Source organism: Mastacembelus armatus, chromosome 12 (assembly GCF_900324485.2).
Source record: "Mastacembelus armatus chromosome 12, fMasArm1.2, whole genome shotgun sequence".
In the NCBI taxonomy this organism is placed as follows: Eukaryota; Metazoa; Chordata; class Actinopteri; order Synbranchiformes; family Mastacembelidae; genus Mastacembelus; species Mastacembelus armatus.
In genome coordinates, this window is record NC_046644.1 from 13,368,533 (window position 1) to 13,388,647 (window position 20,115).

At 37.5% G+C, this 20,115-nt stretch overlaps 1 protein-coding gene across 9 annotated transcripts in view; it reads left to right on the forward strand.

Annotated features, from left to right (window-relative positions):
• Positions 1-19,431, forward strand: part of znf618 (zinc finger protein 618) — a 28,362-nt gene extending 8,931 nt beyond the window's left edge. For 5 of the 9 annotated variants that reach the window (XM_026297183.1, XM_026297179.1, XM_026297181.1 and 2 more), the window contains 13 exons: positions 326-403; positions 737-781; positions 5,252-5,341; positions 6,167-6,247; positions 6,537-6,626; positions 6,987-7,076; positions 7,378-7,467; positions 9,017-9,094; positions 10,940-10,984; positions 11,349-11,426; positions 11,935-12,093; positions 12,644-13,743; positions 14,233-19,431. In XM_026297183.1, the coding sequence (XP_026152968.1) occupies positions 326-403; positions 737-781; positions 5,252-5,341; positions 6,167-6,247; positions 6,537-6,626; positions 6,987-7,076; positions 7,378-7,467; positions 9,017-9,094; positions 10,940-10,984; positions 11,349-11,426; positions 11,935-12,093; positions 12,644-13,743; positions 14,233-14,781 (2,573 nt within the window). In that variant the 3' untranslated portion in view covers positions 14,782-19,431. The remainder of the gene's footprint in view (positions 1-325; positions 404-736; positions 782-5,251; positions 5,342-6,166; positions 6,248-6,536; positions 6,627-6,986; positions 7,077-7,377; positions 7,468-9,016; positions 9,095-10,939; positions 10,985-11,348; positions 11,427-11,934; positions 12,094-12,643; positions 13,744-14,232) is intronic. The other 4 variants (XM_026297184.1, XM_026297188.1, XM_026297185.1 and 1 more) reach the window with 3 other exon arrangements.
• The last annotated feature ends 684 nt before the right edge of the window (positions 19,432-20,115 follow it).

The following is a 20,115-nucleotide window of genomic DNA, read 5'->3' on the forward strand; positions in this document are numbered from 1 at the left end:
TCAGGGCACACTGTTGACCTTTTCAGTTTGCAGTCGAAATGCCTCTTTGAAAACTATTGACAATTCAGTATTTTAGAAATTTAAAAGTTTTCAAACCTGAGAGCACGAAAAACTATAACTACTTTAAAGCTATTTTATTTTTGGATGCTTTACAGCACAATATACAAATACTTGGAAATGGAAGCTGGTTTATATACTCAGGCTTAGAGATATTCATTCACTGTTGTTTTGAAAGGGATTACTAACTTATTCAAAAATGCTTAATGAATGTAGTCCTGTTGATAGTCACTTTGTTTTTATGACACTGTTTTACATTTTAATGCAGGTTCCTATGTATGTGGCGTATGTGGGAAGAAATACAAGTATTATAACTGTTTTCAGACACACGTCAGGGCACACAGAGGTAAGATGATTTTAGATTTTTTTTTTTTATGCACTTAATGAAAAGCCAAATAATAACTGACTGCTTTGTTTTTCCTTCCTTGACAGTATGGCGTTAAAATTACTCTGTTCCTATATATGAGTCACAAATGTTTTGTTTTGGCAAAGAATTGTATTTAATTAATTTGACTATTTTTCTAACTCAATGATTTTAATTAGAGATTGCAATTTTTGCACAAATTGGAACCTGTGAACAGCATACTGTGTGGTGTTCTTCTATTAACAGGGTACTCTGTGACTGACTTTTTTTTTTTCTATTTCTATTTATCTATTTATGCTATTTCTTTTACAATAGAATCAGAGAGCATGGTTGGAGATGGTCTACCCCAGACACCCAACAGTGAGCACACTCTTGCATCTTCATCCATTAAACCTGGTCAAGTACTGTCAGCACATTGATTTGATGTTTGGGTCATTAAACAGACATTATATTGTTTTAGTAGGTGTATTTTAGATTTTTATACAGCAGCCTGAAAAAGTACACCCCAAGGTAACTTAAGATAATTCGACATGATTTAGCAGCTACAGTACGGGCATATAAATACCTCATTGTCCCACGTTATGCCTGTCATCACCCTCTGTCTCTCTCATCAGTCTTGTCTCCTTACTGCTTTCCTTACTGCTAGGTGACATCCTTGACAGGTACTTGTAAAGCAACATACAACTTTCCATCACTATTTCTAGTATAGTAATGTCACGTGCTGACAGTGTTCTCTGATGGTCGCACATTTTTTTTTTTTGTTTTATTGCCATAAATAATAATTTGTCTGAATTTTCCACAAAAAATGAAGAGATAAAAACTGTTGAAATGACAGGTATCCCTGCTCACTCATTTGAAAAATCTAGGATATGTGAATATCAGATATTTTGTAATATCTAAAGTTTAACTTTTACTCCCATCTGATGCTTCACTGAAAGCTCAGTTCTCAGTGTATGTGTAAAGGAGTTTCAAATTTCCACATCACATTTATTTAAGTTGAACATTGGACTCGCAAACTAGTTATGATGTCAGAGTCTTTTTGGTATGTAAACATGTATAAAGTGAGTTTTAAATTGAGCATAGCAGATGAATGTGCTCTAGTGCCAAGAACATATGTTATTCTGCACAGTGAAGATCAGACGTCCAGCTGCAGTAACAATAAGCAAAACACTTTTTTTTGAGTGGAGGGTGGGCTTTGAACAGAACATTAGTTTAAACTGATTAGTCACATACTGGACACTTATTGTCTGACAACATAAATTCCAGTAATTCAATGAAAGTACCTGTAAAAACAAATGCTGACCTGCAAGTTTGACATATGAGGATGTTGCTCTTTTTAATAGCATTGTATATCAGCTGGCAGGGCCTGTATTTATCAGGCATCTTAAAATCACTCCCAGGAATCATGGTGAAAGTTTGATTAGAACTAAAAATACTCATACCTCAGAGTACCTAGTACTTGAGAGTTATTTATAAAGCTTCCTACATCTACTCTGAGCAGTCATTACTTGAATGTGCACAGTGCTTAAAGGCAGCAGTATCATTACGGCAGAGAGAAAAGCCAGAGCTTTATGCCGACAGAACAAGAGTTTTTTTTTTTTTTTTAAAGCTGTATGAGGCATACAAAAAGGTCTGTGACTGTTAATAAGCAGACCAGAGAGACTGCTTGAAAAAAATGCTGATAGATTAAATTCTTAAGAGGATGGGACATGCTGTAATTCATTTTGGTTGATGCTACATATTTAGGCTTCCTACTTGACAATGACTGGCATGCCAATTTCTAAGTGCATTTTTAAATATAACTTGCTTCTAAGCAGTCCAAGTGAGCCCAGAAGAATGTGGCAGGAAGAGGGCAGCACAGTGAAGACATGGCATTGTAATTTTGATTTGAAGCCTACTAAGGACCAGGCTTAACAATTGGTTAAGATAGCAACTTATTCTGGGACATTCCAAACCTGTATTTTAAAATTTAACAAATGGAAATTAAGAGAAAGCAGATAATAAGATGGATTTAGTTTAGTTTACATGCCATTTATAAACATCCTTGTGTGTGTGTGTGTGTATATATGTGTATATATATATATATATATATATGTGTGTGTGTGTATGTATATATATATATACATACACACACACACACACACACACACACACACACACACACACACACACACACACACACACAGAGGGTGATAGTCATAGGAAAATTCTGAAAATCAGAAGACAAGGTTGCACTGTCGTGGAGTTCTTGGAATTGAAGAGTATTTTAGGAGCACAGCTAGAATAAACATTAAGTGGACATTCAGACTAAAAACAGTCGTGTTTACCAAAAAAACAAAACAAAAAAAACCAAACAGGGCTTGGGGGGCATGTGTTGCTTCAGGAACCAGTAAGACTAGGAGGTCTAGTTTGACTAACAGGTCATGGCTGTATTTAAAACACTGGACACCCAAACACTGTACTGTGTTTGGGCATGGGGATACTTGTACTATGAGATAGAATTTTACAATAATAAGTTCTTATAGTGAAAACAATGTTATCTTTTGTTTTGCTGATTGCCAGGTAACAGAAGAAATACAGTACAATAAAGTGTGCTTGTATGTACTTGGCTGGACAGTGCATGGCCTGACCAGATGTGTGTGCATTACACTGTGTCAAAAGTTGAGCCAGGTTCCATGACTTTGTCAGTTGACCCTCTGTTTTTGTTTTGTTTGACACTCCTGCCATATCAGCAAAGTGGTCCTCTATAAACTAATGGCAGCACTGTTGGGTTTAAGTGTTTCTGAAAACAACTTTAGGCTCGAAGAAGGATCATAGCAGATGACCTCACTGGTGAGGTTATGTAAATCTTGTAAAATAGAAACCTGTGGAAATAGATTTGTGGCTAGCTTTGTACAATAATTGGCACATGTACAGTAGGATTTTTGGAAACCTGGGTTTATATTTTTCATCCATCTCAGAATATATCTTTGGAATCAGGTTGAAAGTTAGACTAAGACTAAAAATACCCAACACCACAAGCACAGGGCTGGGAGTTATGAAGCATCCTACACACACTCAGCCATTTTACGCTGTTGTCACAATTACAATGAAAACTCTACTAGTAATTTATGGTGTAGTATAACATATCATTTTGATTTATAAAACAAATGTAAATTGGTCATAAGATTTTTCCAGTCCTGTTTTTTTTTTTTTCAAAAGGGCTTTGTGCTGGCTTTTGTAAAGCCAGATGAAAATAAAGGATAAATCTTATTGTAGATTGAGCTTGCCTCATTTTCTTGTTTGCTTTTCTTGGGTGTATCCCTGTCTGGCTCTGCACAGAAACGTAACAGTAAAACCTGCAAGGATTATGCATCCATAACCAGTTCTCTATGTTGTTGCTGTATTATTGATTAACTACAAATGGTTCTACACCTGTGGCTGGGTCACTGATGTTGTGTAAGCTCTAATTACTGTACACTGATGAATGCCAAGATATGCAAAATAGTTTTAATGCTGTTCATTGGTGGGATAAGTGCAGATAGTTAGCTAAACTAATGATCACTGTTACAGCTGTATTTCTGTTTCCGTATATTTCGTTTGCAAACGAAACAAACAAATGCAAACGTTTTGTTGTGAAGCAACTAGTTACAAATCAGCTGCGTTAGCTTTACTTCTTTTTCAACATATTATAGTTTGACAAAGATGAGTTATCTTAAAGGTGAATGTTTTTGAAAGGATTATTTTGAAACCTTTTGGCTATAAAATATTTGTAAAGCTCTCAAACACATCTTTGCTACCTCAGGAATTTAGTGAAAAATGCAGCTGATTGAATTAACAGAGTCAGAATATGCTGGAGAAAACTTAGTAGTTCTGCTGCTAAGTGATAAAACATTTGCCACATGGGCGTGTGAGGTGAGGGGCCTTTAGCTAGGGAAACATCAGTCAGACACATTATTACAGTAAGAAGACTAGTCTCGCTCACTGAACTGAAGAAAGGAGGGTAGAATTTGATTTTGTCTTACAGCTGCTCTCTGCCTTGCTGTTTATGCAACAGATTGCTTTAAGATAGGATTTTACTCTGGTGTGCCAAGAGTCACCTCAGGTGTTCCTAATTGTCAGCAGCCACCTGGCAGAACAATGCTTGCCCCTGCAACAAAATTAGCATTTGTTTTAGAATAGTAAGATTCATCAGCTTTCATCAGTGAAAATTGGCTATGAAAGTTAATAAACTTTTAAACATGTAAATTAAATTAAAACAACAATATATATTGAGTTAAAACCATAATTCAGAACTGGAAAATGCAACAGTTAGTATGACCATAAATTAATGATAATATAAACTTATGAAATTGTTTTTTTTCCTTTGTCATTTCCCCCTCAGGGATTATTCTGCATATTTGTCGTCTATATCTAAAAACATTCCTCCTTCTGTTTGTCTTAATGCAATCAAATCTCTGTATTTTAATATTGCTTTTTTTTTGTTTTTGTTTTCAAATGCAGACCAAACTCACCACTCTGCCAGACTTTCTATGGCACCATGAAATACATTTTCTATAACTTAAGCTTAAAGGGAAATTGAAACATTTTGAGTTTCATTCGATAAGTGTTTCCACTGCATTGCATATTACCGTCTTACATCTCTCTGCTTTCTGTACTGTAAAGTGTGCAGCCAAGCACAAAGTTTAGTTCTTTTTTTTTTTTTTTTTTAATTATTATTAGGATATCATCTACCCAAATGGCAGCTTTGGATTCAGTCATCCACAAAATATTGCTTGTCATTCCCAATAATATCCATTATCTGCCTCTCTGTGTGTTAGTCACATTTAAACAGTCTCTTTTGATCTGCAGGTAGCTTCCGTTACTCCTGTGACATCTGTGGTAAGAAGTATAAATACTACAGCTGCTTCCAAGAGCACCGTGACCTGCACGCAGTTGATGGTAACAGAAGTTTTTGAACAATTGAATGAATGAATTTTTTTTCTTTGAGCTATTGAGCCATTCATAAGTGAACTTGGTATTTCACACTGTCCTTTCGCTGCAGAAAGTGTCATGGTAAATAGGAGCTGATCCGAAAAATGGGGCAACCTTTCACTGAAAAAGCAAAAAAAAAAAAAAAAAAAAAACAATACGTTAAGTGAGAAGTAATGACCTGTCTCTGATATAAACAGATGTATTAGTGCAGTGCCTTTAGTGTATTTAAGACACTAAAGTTCAGGGTTCCTCAATGCAAAGTCAGTTATGACAAGGAAGGTAGAGAGAGTCTAAGTATGTAAGTAAATAGCAGGATGCACTCTCTGATGTAAGCAATAAACATACACTGATACCAATAGGATCCCTTGATTGCTCTTTACTGTTACATTGTGTTTTTGTTGTTGTTAAAATGCTGTAAAATGATATGGTTCACTTCATTTTTTCATATGATGTGTGCTTGGACCCAGGGGTGCTTATCAGTGTAATTACAGCCTTGACCTTTTACTTTTTTCATTTGTAGATTCAGTATATATGTTATTGCTATTATAATTTTTCAACCCTAAATAGGATGATTAAGTAAAATCATAACTTATGAGCATGGCCAAAAAAAAAACATCTAAAAGAGAAGCAAGAGATGCAATTAGGAAATGTACAGTTAAAAGGTCAACAAGAATTTGACTCCGAGACTAATATATCTTCAAGAGCTCAAGTTATAATTTATTATAAAACTTTGTATTCAGCAAATACCTAACAGTCCTTTTCTTCCCCTTCTCCCTCCTTCATCGGTCTCAGACCCTTATGAGCAGGTAGTCCTACCTGTGGATGGCCTTAAAGAGGAGGAGCCAGTTGAACCCTATCAGAAAATTGGACCAAGTAAGACTGATGTATTTTAATTAGCTAATTTTTTACAAAAAGGTCTAAGTATATGGATTGTAAACCTAAAATTACATATCGAGTTCCTCAGAACAAGATCACAAAACCCACTATTAATACAGTGGCTTCAGAAGAAATTAGCACCTTTTCTTTGCATTTTGTGATGGTGTACCCTGCAGAAGAAAAACATTAAATTGGTAACCTATGTTAGAAAAATACCACTAAGCATATGAGGTAACACCACACTGAAAAGATTTCAGAACATAAGTCCAAAAGTCCTCCTTCGCAGGGGAAAAAGCATTCGCCCACCTACGCAGAGACCGTGGGTTCAACCGACAGCAGCGGGTGACCCTTCAAACACAATTGGCAGTGCTGGCAGGTGGGAAGCCTGCACTTGTCACTGCACTAATGACTCCTGCTGAATATGGGGAGAGCATGAATCTCACAATTTCCAGGCAGTCTCGTGTTTTATATTTTAGCTAAATGTAAACTTTAACGTTGGAATTTTTTTAGACTCAAAAAACACAGAATCACCGGCTCCTTTTCCTCACTCTATTAGAACCTCTCATCTTCGTATTGTCTCTTGTGATAAGAGACATGATTATTTAAATGATTCCGTCCCTTTTTTTTAATTGAACGCAACTAATCCAACTAATTAGATCTTACTAAATATGATATGAGGTTTTATTGTGACAAGAATTTTGATGTAAACGGAGGTTTGTTTGTGTGTTTTCTTCAGAAACTGGGAGCTATGTTTGTGAGTTCTGTGGGAAGCAGTACAAGTATTTCAATCCATACCAGGAGCATGTCGCACTTCATACACCAATGGGTAAGCATGTTTAGTTATTGCTTAAAGTCGCTAAGCATAGGACAGTAAAATGTCCAGTGTATCTATAAAATTATGCAGAATTTATTTGCATTGTGTTCTTTCTGTTTTTGTCTTTTTCTTTAGATATAATGTATAACTTTTTATAAACATGCATTATGAAGGAAAAAAATGTATTTACATCTAAATGCTAACAATGTTGGCCTTATATTTTTGTGAGTGGAAAAAAGTATTATCTGAACTATGAAGAGTAGATGTCTGGTCTGAATTAGAGTGGTGACTCTGAGACTCTCTTTTGATGTAGGCTCCTTTGATATGAAGGCATCAAGGGCACAGGAATGTGGTAGCATCGATATGAGTAAATTTAGCCACAGCCAAGCTGGTAAAATAAAAAGTAAGCATCTTTTTTTTTTTCCCTCTCATACATTTTGGAGTGCTTTTATTCATTTATTGTATAATCATAGCCAAGTTTGCATCCCTAATGACCTCTTAATGGTGAAAACTTGTACTATTAGGACACATACACATTGTGGATGGTGACTTTAATATTTGTGATCATCAACCTCAGGATCGTGCTTTTTGATATTGTGTATAGCTGTAGCCGTAACATGATATTTAAAGACCATATACAGTATGTTTGTAATTTTTGGTATTGGTGATGTAGAACTTGAATGATTTGTAATTGGTTGAGGTTGTCAACAAGATAAATTGCTGGAAAGAACTGAGCTGACATTGTTGTCGATAAAATGGGAAAATAAATAGTGGACTCCAGAAACCAAACACCTACTGCCAGAACTACTGAATAATGTCTTGACAGTGTGACTGTTGTTGCTTGTACGGCCACACAAGCCCAGCCAGTATTTTTTACCATGACTGGCACAGCTGTGTTTCAGGGCAGAGTTGGTCAATATAATCATATCATTATTTTACTGTGATGGTGTAGTAGAAATGCACACAAACATACATATCTCATCATGACTAAAATGGGAGAAAGAAAAGGGATTATAAGAGAATCCTAATGGACTGGATGTAAAGTTTTGGATCACCTTGCCACGGCATTTGTGGCAAACCTGCTGGAAGCTGTTAACATTTATTAATGGGAAATTGTGCAACTGTTGTGAATCAGAGATATTTTCTTAATTAGTTTGAATTTATTCATTAATTTATTTAGCCTTAAGCTTGAACCCCATTATGTTTTTAAAAAAACAAATTTAAAATCTAAATAAAATTTAATGCAGACTGCACAGATATTTAAGTTTTTTTTAAGCATCTTTGAAATTAATTTGTGTGAAATTTGGTCATGTAGATTGAAAATACATTCTGCATTTGAGATTTTAATATTGGTCTCTTTATTCAAATGTATGAGATGCAATTGATTTTAAAATTTTAATCAAAATAATTCAGACTGAAATGAGTATTGCATCGCCACTTTGTACATTGAATTGCAAAATTCACAATGGATTGCAAATTGAATAAAGAAGCCAAAAGAATTTTCTTTTTTTTTTAATCAAATGTTAGTGTCTTTTAAAGATACTGTCTTATTTCTAAACAAAGATTTGTTTTTTAGTCCATTTATCTGTAGTTTACTACAAATAGTTAATTGTCAATAATACAGGCAGTTTTAGTTATTTTTACTCCTCAGTCTTTCTGCTATGAAGCACTCTGCCATAAAGAACTATTTAAAGCATAGCACACGCTCACATCTTATAACTGGGTCAAAAAGATGGAATGAGAAGACGAAATTAAACCCATATTTAAATGTAATAAGAAGATTTGGGTCCTTTGTCAAGGCTGTTAGTGTGATTGATTTGCATGCTAAACTAAATGTAAATCGCATGGCTTTGCTTTGCTTTATCTTAACTGTTGTGTGGGTGCATGGCTTATGATCCACATAATTTAGCATGGACATGTCACTCATTGTTTCTCTTGTTTTTTACCCACAGACAGTCCATTCAGGCGGAAACTGGAGAGTGCAATTCAGTCTAGTCTGGCTGACACAAACAGCTCGCAAAATTCAAGTGGTGAGTCATTTATTATTATTATTATTATTATTATTATTATTGGTAGTAGCAGCAGTAGCAGTAGTAGTCTTATACTCCACACTCAGCCTATGACAATGGAGACCTTGATGAATAACTTCGCCACGACACATCGCCACAGTGAATCAAAAAGACTGGCATATAAAGGTCTAGAAAATATTTTTAAAGTTTTTACTGTGAGGAATACTAAATGAATGAATGCAGTATTCTTGTGAAAGTTATGAAAGTCCAGGCTGTTTTCTGATTAGAGGTTTTTGCCTGTGCTTTCACTGATTTCTCAAGTGATTTGGGCTAAGGTGGCAAAAGGTAAAGCTAGATATTTCTTGCTTCAATCAATGAAGTTTGATAAGAGCTGTGAGGTATTAATGGCATCTTTCTGTGGATGCCTTTTTCACCTTCAGTGGACAGCAGAGGTACTCAGAATTTGCTCTTAGACCCTATAGATGCGAAGGTGCAAGCCAGTCCTTATGGCTTACATAGTGAAAAAGGCTAATTATGTATTGTTTTTCTGAGTCTCATATGTATTTAGGATGTTTTTTCCCCAGCTAATGGATTCAATCAATATATACTGCTCAAGAAAAGGAAACACTTAAATCACACATTGGGTTGTGATGAACAAATTATTTAAGCTGAAAATGTTTTCTAATGGGCCCTGCGACAGACTGGTGACCTGTCCAGGGTGTACCCCTGCCTTCCACCCGAGAGAGAGCTGGGATAGGCTCCAGCAGATCCCCGTGACCCTGAGCCAGGAAAGCGGGTATAGAAGATGGATGGATGGATGGATGGATGTTTTCTAATGTACATTGTATAATTTGATCAGAACAAAATAACATAATGATTAATGGAAACCAAAATCATAAACCCATGAAGGGCTGTATTCAACGTCACTCTAAAAATCAAAATGAAATATTAAAATCAAAGACTCATCCAAGCTGCATCAGTTTTATCACAGAAATTCATAAGGTGACTCAGAAATGTGTATAGCCCTATCGTGCTTGTATGCACACCAAACAATCATGCTGAGCATGAGCATGCTGCTGATTATTCGGAGGATGATGTGCCAGGAGATCTCCTTCCAGATGTGGATCAGGGCACCAGTGAGCTGTTGGACAGTCTTTGGTGGTACTTGGTGGTGTCGAATGCACCCAGACATAATGTGCCATAGGTGCTCATGTGGATTTAAGTCGGGAACATGAGGACCAGCCAATGGCATCAATGTTTTCATCGTCCAGGAACTGCCTACACACTGTGGCCACAATAAGGCTGAGAATTGACTTGAGCAACATAATCACCAATTGAGCTGCAATTGAGCACAGGTCATACTAGAGGATGTTGCAGTCCATTTCTGACAGTTTGGTCAAAAACATGCACACCATTTACCTGCTGGAGGTCATTGAAAGGATAAGGAAAGAGCATTTGCCTATAGGAAAACCATTCTTCTTTTGCAGTTGTCTTGCTTTTGCCCCTCCATTGCACCTGTTGTCACTTCAGTTTACACCAAAGCAGGTGAAACTAACTCACAGTCAACATGTGCTTCCTAAATGGTGTTACACTGTGATGATTAAGATTTCTTTATTTAAGCAGTTCATATACCTCTAATATATTCAGTATTTAAATTATTTATAGTAACATCAGCATGAAGTACCGCATTAAAACTTGTCTAGATAAAATATAAAATAAGTGCTCTTTGACTGCTTGCCCAAATAAAGAAAAATAAAAATTAATAACCATTATTTTAAGCACTAATTGAATGAGCAAGGGAAAAGAGCAATGCACAATGGCTCTCTCTCTGTGCTTTTAACTCCCTCCCTATCCTCTTGTCTGCAGGAACTCCGAGCCCTCTGGTGGCCAGCTCCTACTCTACAACACAGAGTAAGTCCAACCCCACCTTCCTCCTCAAAATGAAATATACTCATGCTGCACTCTTCATTTTACATTTTGTCAGGTATGCTTCGATTTTTGTTAATCTGTCTTTTTTTTGTTTGTTTGTTTGTTTTTTTGGTACAAATAATTTCTGGGATTCACAGTTTTCAGAAATGCTAGAGTCACTTTTGTCTGCAAAAATTACAAAAACAAACACGTCTTGGCACTGAACATAATAGCTAATGCATTTTGCAGGGATTCAGTGTAGATCAGGGATAATAGGGGCTAGTAGGTAGACAGATGCAAATATTTTCATTACTGGCTCTGATTTAAAAAAAAAAAAAAAATCACTTTGGGCCTTGTAATTTTTTAGAACCCTACACTTGTGGTGCGTGTGGCATCCAGTTCCAGTTCTACAACAACCTGCTGGAGCACATGCAGTCCCATGCTGGTGAGTCTACAACGAAATAAGTACATTCAATTTGACAGAGATAAAACAGAATATGAACATACCTTCAGTGGTGTCAATGCATGTAAAATACCATACCACTGCAAATAATCCTTTGAATTGTTTAAGGTTTAGGCATGGAATTATTGTACACAACCTGACATTTGTATTGAGTTTCAGGAAATATAATGTAATCAGAATTGTTGCACATCTGGATCTGAGACTGCTGGATAAGTTCTTTTTCTGTGTTCTATGTATGTACAGTATATCAAATTGTATGTAATTACCAAGGAAACATTACAGTTAAAGTCCTCTGTTTTGAAGGCAAGTGATACCAGAAGCAATCCTTTCTTTTGCTGTTTGTTTAATTTTGTCTTGATTTTAATCCTGATTTTATTTTTTTATTTTTTTATTTTTTTTCTCCATGGGAAACACTTACCATGCATTTTGTTTTATTACAGCTGTTCAGTTTGTTGCCTCTGCATGACCTTCCATCTCTGTATCTCCTTAGCTGACAATGAGAACCACACCAAAGGTGACTCTCCCAAAACCTCCTCAGCCTCGGGTCCTCAGGAGCAGCTGTGGAGAGGTTCTCAGGCTCAGGCCCATTCCTCAAACAAACTACAAATTCAGCCTCAAAGTATCTCCCAGAGAAACCACACTCTCAGCCGTAAGTACTGCCATCAATTTCATTCATTCCAGACTGTTACTATTAGTTAGTGCATATAGGGAGCAATGAATTAGCTTGTTCACCCTTGACTACACTGTATTGTACACTGTGGTAGTTTAAAGGCATTGCAAATAACTGCAATATCTCTTCTTTTATTCTTTTGAGGGATATTTGTTGCATGCCTTACCCTCGCCTACCACTCTTTCAGTGAAATGTAGAACGAAAAAATTGAATTATTGTATTTTTGTCTGTTGTAGAGTGTTGTTTTTCGCATTCGAGCCGATCTGCAAAACTCAAGTATAACCTCAAAACGTCTCTAAGAGTTCCTTAAGTCCATCTGGGCTGTAAAACAAATTCAGGCTTGTTCTCATGTTAGTGCCACATCTTTATCACTCTCTGTTATGGTGTATTTCCCTTTCCCTTTTAAGGTAGAATGTTTTTGTCTGCCAGTATATAAAATTAGGAAATTTTAACACTGATTATCTTTGTTTTTCTTTGTCTTTCTATTATGTGCTGCCTTCTTATCTGTCAATCCGCTGTGTGCTGGCAGCGAATAATGGACTACCTGAGAAAGAGCGACAGCAGGTGGCTGAGCGCCTATTACGGGTAATCTGTTCAGATCTGAGCATGCTAAATGTGCTCAACAGTAAAGACTTCCTGAAGTTGGCACAAACCCTAGTGGATACGGGTGCTCGTCATGGTGCCTACTCCACCCGTGATGCTCTTGGCAACATGAGTGCCTTGGCACTGCGCCAGCTGCCCCGCATGTACAACCAAGTGAAAGTCAAGGTCACATGTGCTCTTGGCTCCAATGCTTCACTTGGCATTGCTGTCACCTGCCATTCCCAGACAACTGGCCCAGATGCTTGCTATGTTCTAACAGCCTACCAGGTTGAGGGGTCAAGACTGAAGCGCTATGTTCTTGGTGTGAGAGAGGCTGAACTGAGAGAAGGTCCTGAGCAGGTTCATCACTGGGTGCAGAATGTGCTGTCTGAGTTCGTGATGTCAGATATTCGCACAGTGTATGTGTCAGAGCCCAGAGTTTGGGCAGCAGGGTTTGCAGGATCACCACTGGGCGGCACTGGCCGGGGGAGGATATGTTTGCGATGCGCAGGATGCTCACTTGGTGCGGTTGTCCAGGCTGTTCTTGGCAAACGCAGCCTACAAGCTCGAGGTCTCCATGAGTTGGCTGAGCTTCTTTCAACATGCAGAGATATTGCCTCCTCCACCACACTGGCACTTCGGGAGGAACAGTGCACCAACGCGTCCACAAACACCACTGAGGAAGGTACACAGGGCAGCCCTGCACAGTGCCCCACTCCTCCTTGTTGGGATCGCATGGCTGAAGCTCTTCTGCAGGTCCATGCCCACTTTGAACAGATTTGCGAGGCTTATGGGCGGAGTAAGGCCACGGCTCCACTCCTACAAGGTCTCAACAAGCATCTGCTAGGCACACTGGCTTGTTTGCTGGCACCTTTGCGGCTTGCAGCTCTGGAGTTGAGCAGCCAAAGAAGACCAACTTTACAGCAGGTGCTGCCTGTCTATCTACGCTTGGAGAAGTTTTTTACGTCCAAAGCTGGAGAGGCTGGTACAGGCACAGCTAGCAAACTCTGCCACTATTTCCTAGAAGCACTAAAAGAAAACTTCAAGGTACTGAACTGGTATTGTTTCAATTGGTACTGCTTCATAGGTATTCCCCTGTCATAGCTTCCAGTGGTTAAGTGTCCCTTCTGTTAAAGCAACTCCTCTTAAATGACTGTCATTGTTGGAATCTGATATGATACACTGACGGACTTTCCGTACTCTTACCGAATGATTTTTCTTTTCATCTAAATCTTAAGTTATACAAAACATTTTTTTATTTAGCAGAAGAAGCTAAATTTATCAAGTGTGGAAAGTCCACACTAAATCAGCCATACTTTTCCTGAATAAAGCAATCGAAATCTTTTTTGTTTAAGTCGAGAACCACTGGAAAATGATTAAACAATATGATTAATCTGACTGGATATTTGATGTTATAACTTGACTTCACTCATCAGCAGAAATGTGATGAGGTTTATACTCAGCCCTGATATATAATGGTTGCATATGAGTGATTGGTGATTGGGCTGAGAGTCATTGAAATGTTTTTGTCTCTAGGTTGAACGAGCACACCAGGTAGCCATGGTCCTGGACCCACAGCTCAAGCTGCGTTCAGTGCCAGCCTACCAGCACGAAGATATAATCTCCCGTGCATGCGAAATGGCTGCTGAAACCAGGGATGGAGGTGTGACAGGTGGTGGAGGTTCAGGTGGTGAAGAACGGGATACCGATGGCCCACCAACCCCTAAAATAAGCCGCATAGAGGGCAGTGGAAAGAATTGTGGCACCTCCAGAGGGGCGTCCTCATCTTGCACAGTGTCGGGCAATGATGAGAGCCAGAGCCAGGTTAGACAAGAAATTTTTCAGTACCTGGCTGAGCCCCTTCTTCAAGGCACACCTGATCTCTTTCAGTACTGGAGCTCAGCAGTGGGTGAGAAGTTTCCAAAGCTTGCTCGCCTGGCACTGTGGCTCCTTGCTGTTCCTGCTGTGGGCATACGCAGCGAGTGTGTGACAGTGTGTGAGCAGAGCCTGGCTATGAAGAGGAGGCAGCAGGTAACCACTGAGGAAATGAACAAACTCATTTTTCTTCGCTCTAACATAGGCTAGAAGAGAAACTCAACCAAACCTTCACCTCCAACCAATGACTCAAAACTATTATTTATATGCTGTAGGGTAGACCAACTGTAAACTTTAGTGTGTATCAACATAAAATCCTTCTGAAAACACATATGTGTATTTACAGGACAAGTCATATTGTATAGTTTGCAGACACCTATAAAACAATATAGCTTATTACATATTTACATGGATTAAGGACTATTGTAAAGTACTGTGGATAAAATGTAGGGGTGGAACGGTAACTCTCAAAAGATTGTACTGTTTGGTACGCCACGCTCGGTTTGGGATGCACATGTAAGTAGGATGAATTTCAGTCTTAAGGCCAGTTATTTGAATTACTCCAGCCTAATGACTAAACTGCTACAAGGCTATAATGCTGTTATTCTCACTGGATGGCAACATTTTCAGGTAAAAATCAGCTATCGCTGCTTGAAACTACTGTCATAGACCTCTGAAAACAACTTTACCAGATCTTCAACATAATTCAAGATGGAGAGAACAGTAAATACTGTAGCATATACAGTATGTTTTAGAGTGATTGCTTTCATTGGTGTAGGACAAAAAAAAAAAAATCAAGCAGTGAATCTTCACTGCCATTGCACCTCTGACAATTAAGTGTACTAGGTTTATGATTTACTGTTATCAACCACTGAAAATTATGTTTTCAACACAAGATGAGATAGGTAGAGCTATAACACTACAGCTAATGTGATGGTTGCTTTAGTGTCCTCAAACTGTACCTGCAGATTATTTGTATGCGTTGCATTCATTGTTCAACCAATATGGTATAAAATGGCTGAACAAATTTTAATTTTGATATGATGCCTTCCTCCTGCCTCATGTTACAGATGGTAAAGAAAACATGCTCATTGCTTTGTGTTCTTTCTGATATCAACTCAAGATCTTATGCTGCTAGATTTGCAAGTCAAAGCTACTTGACTTGCACAAAAGACTGACACTATAAAATTAGTATGAATGAAATTAGGATTTTTATTGAGTTTTCTCTACAAAATGTTTGTTACATGGACAGGACAGTATTATATCAGCTGCTGTCAGCTTTGACACTGCTTCGTTCAGCCTTGCTATAACATAGCTGGGGTGCAACAAGCAGTTCAAAAAAAAAAAAAAAAGTATATACACATATATAAATCTTTTAATTCTTGATGATACAGCTCAGCTTGTATGTCAGACCATTTTGTCTTGATAGTTTTCTAGCGCTAACAATTCAGGAATGTCACATCAGTCCAGTCTGTGAAGAGACCCCTATTGTTGCCCATAAGTTGCATTAATATACCCCTTTTACATTGATGACATTCTGGTTGTGCATTACCCTCAGATAAACAGCAGTGTCACTATTACCCACCAGTTTGGTAAGCTTGTAGACAAGGATTTCATTTATAATTGCATAAATACTTATATGGTTGCCCAGTATATGTGTGTGTGTGTGTATGTGTGTGCGTATGTCTTTGTCAAAGCTCAGCTAGATGACTTATCCACTAGAACGTTATTTATTAAGTAGTCTTCCTTATTTGAGCTACAAATTTTCATAGTTTAAGGCAATAAGCTTTATCATAGAATATAGTTTCCAACTTTATTAAAAATGACTGTTCTTCAACACACTCCTACAGTTAGTTATCGCTTTTTAGTGAAATCAATGGGATTATCTCAGGAATGAGTGCACCCAAGCAGGCACCGCCACTTTTTCCTCACTGTACCGAAAACACGCCAAACTGTGACCTCAATGCCGAGGTATGTACTGGACTGTGACTTTTGTGAAACGTTCCACCCCAAATGCAGTTAGTGCCATTTGCAACAAACAACAGCAAAAAAGGATCATCGAGGGTTTATTTTTTTCCAGGTTGAAACAAATTCTGCCAGTACGTTCACTAAAGTCATCACACGCATACTAATGAAGTCAAGTAATTTATTTTTTTTATGGATTCTCTAATGCATTTACATGAGCTAATACCTCCTATAATGACTTGGATGAATGGAAGTTGTACTGTAAAATTTGTTTGTTGCCTCTGGCACTAATTAGTCAAGTACTAGTTGGCCATCTTTTTTTTTTTTTTTTTTTTTTTTTTGGGGCCTTAAGTCTCTTTCATGTGACCACCTTAAACCCAGCATCATGCCTTTATATTACTGTTCAATGGCCTTCTTTACATTCTCTTTCTAATGCTTGTAGTTTTATTCACTCCTGTAGACTTCATGGCTCGTGGTTGGAAAAAGTGTCCTCTAGTGGTCAAATGTGGAATTTTTTTAAATCTGGGGCAAATGTGGTATTTGACATTAACTTTGTTCCTGTTTCTGAACTTAAAAAGGTTGGACTCATTGCATCATCTCTGTTGATAAAACAGGTCAGGAATAATTTAAATAACACAGGGAAGCACAACTATTCACTGTATACACTTGTATTGAAATGACTCAGTTGTAGATTTAAAACCAAACCAGTGCTTTGTCACATTAGCAGGTCGTCATTAGGGTTATAGCAGAGCAGGACTGACATGAATTAACAGGGAATGTCTCTACCTGCTTGGCTTTTTTTAATTGCCAGAGACTATACCATATTCCTCTTGTATGTTAAAAAATAATGGTCACACCTGAAAAATTCCATTATCAACATGAAAATATAACACAGATCTATTTAGTCATAAAATGTCCATCATGTTTTCCAGTTTCAAGGTAAGGTCAACTATTCTTTCAGTTTCCCAATATTTTCAGTTCAAGGCTGTGTGGTGGACAAATTCAAGCATTTCCTGTTTTGGGTCAAAGTTGACCTTTTTTCAATTTGAACTTGTCTGTTTGGCACTGGTGCACTGTATTGTAAGCTGAGATGTGCTTTGTCACCCTCTTGTTCTGTACAGTGCCACACAGATGACATACTGCTACGCTGCTCACAGTTTAACAAGATGTAATGTGACTGTTTTTACGTTATAAGGACAGTAAATAGAAAGTCAGTGCACTGCACAAAGGAAGGAAATGGTCCAGTATAAAGTCAAGAAAAAGGCAATGCGGAGTTTAAATGAAACTAAAATATGTATTTGAATCCACCTTTACTACAGTTGCATCAGTTCTCATTTATGACAAATTTTGTCAACTGCAGTTCCACAGTTACAAAAAAATGTTTTTGAGACTGTAGCCCTTCTTACCTCTTTTATGAACTTTGTCTGTTCATGAATGTTTTTGTCTGTAACAGTTACTAAAAAATCCTTAGGTTTTTTATGTTTAGGTTCTCAAAAGGATTTATTCTGTCTGGGTTGAATTGTATATTCAGCCTTTTAACATGGGTTTTATTTTTGTCCTGTCTTTGTAAACCTTGAGGAGAATGGTTTGGTTTGATTCAGATACGTTGCATTCCTGAAATCAATGTGTATACTGCTGTTTTCAAATTGATTTGTGTCATACATTTATATTTTGGTAAAAGAAGAAAGAAAGAAAATTGCTGTAAATTATATTTTAAATTTAATTTTTTAAGTATCCTCCCAAGGTTTTACCTCAGTACTCAGAAGGTAATATTGTAGTTTAATGATTGGATATCAGTTGTTAACACCAAATTTAGCTCTTGTCAAAGAAATAGTCAAATACTGTACATTATTTTGTGGTTTTAGCAGTGAACCTTGTTTGAACTGATGAAGGGATTTTTCTTACATTTTTTTAAACAAGTATTTTAAATAGGATATGCTCTGGGACAAAATGCCATTGTTGACATGATTATGTCAACTTAATTTTACTTAGAAATAGCATTCTTTCTGTTGATTAAATGAGAACTATATCTAAGATATGCATGCTTTTAATAAGAGTACTGATATATAAAATTATAAGCCAGTATTTCTCATCAGATGGAAGTGATTCATGTTGGCTCTGGGTAGACCTTACCTTAAGATACTCATCAAGAGTCAGATAAGCAACTGCGAACTTAATTTTAACCTGAGAGTAGAGATGCTAATCATGGGTTGGTGTTTATGGGTTGACATCATCCATTTTCAGAGGATGTATTATGTAAATACAAGAGAACTGCTGTTTTTATGCCACAAGGGGGCGCCTTTATTTCAGAGAAAACGTAGGGAGCACCAATAACATTATACCTCTTTTTTCTACAGTAGCATTTCAAAAGGTTTTGATATAATAGAAAACTCAACTTAGATGCTGTTATTAGAAATTTGAAATCAGCTGTAAGTTTTATTTTGTTCCAGGATTTTAACTTATTCAGATAATAGAACTTCAAATGTAAAATATGCTATAAGAATGCTTACAGTACATGGAGATTTCTGTTTCACTATGGATTATAGTATGTATTATCAATTCAGGTTAAGAGTTAGTGTTGCTTTCATCCTATTTTACAGGCATTTCTTCCTTTTATACTCTGCTAAAATGCAAAAAAAAGGTGTTTGATCTCTTCAGTTTGTCTTTTTTATCGCACTTTGGCAGCAGATTCCTCTGTAGATTCAGATCTGAGTTGTCTTATTAGTAAGCCTAATTTATACTTTTGTAGCAACACTATTTTTATACAATGGCAAAGAAAGGGTTCAGTGTCTTTTGTTTTTCCTGTGTCATATATGGCAGCGCTGTTCAATGTTTCTTGAATACATTACCCACTGTAGTATGTGATGTGTGAATAAACTCTAAATCTGTGTCAGACTCGTAGCTGTGCGTGTTGAGAAATAAGGAGGATGGAGAAAGTTTTTTTTTTTTAATGTCATAAAAACTTCTGTTTAATCCCAGTTTCTTTTTCAGGTCAGGGGTAAAGTAAAATGTTTGAAACATTTTTTTATATTTATGAATCATGAGAACTTGTGAAGATATTTGACCTTCTCACAAAATGTGAATCGTTGCTTATTTTCAGAATGAATGAGGACTCCCACCCGGGGAGAAATGAAGCAGAGCTTTCCACAGTGGCTGAGAGCTAGAGAAAGAGGGCCTCAAACATATGTAGAGGGGAAAGAGGCCTTATATAAGGGCAGAGCGATTTAAGACTCCATGGTGAGTGAATATACAGAGGCTGCTTAGAGGTGCGTGCAAGGGTTCCCCAGGGGCTGTGGACAGGGCAAAAGAGCGAGGGAGTAAGACAGAAAGAGTGAGCAAGTGTTCGTCACAGCCTGCTGTCTCTCTTCCTCCTCTCGTACCCGGGTCAGTCAGCCCCCAAGGTGCAGCAGTCTGCAGCCATGCAGAAACACCCGCACTCTTCATCTCCGCTGCTCCCAGCACAAGGACTGCCTACCAAGTCCTAATTTACAGCACATGCATCCACGTTTGCCTCCCCCACTCTTCCTACACTTCCTCACCAACCCCCTTGCACACAGCACACAAACACACACAGTCCCA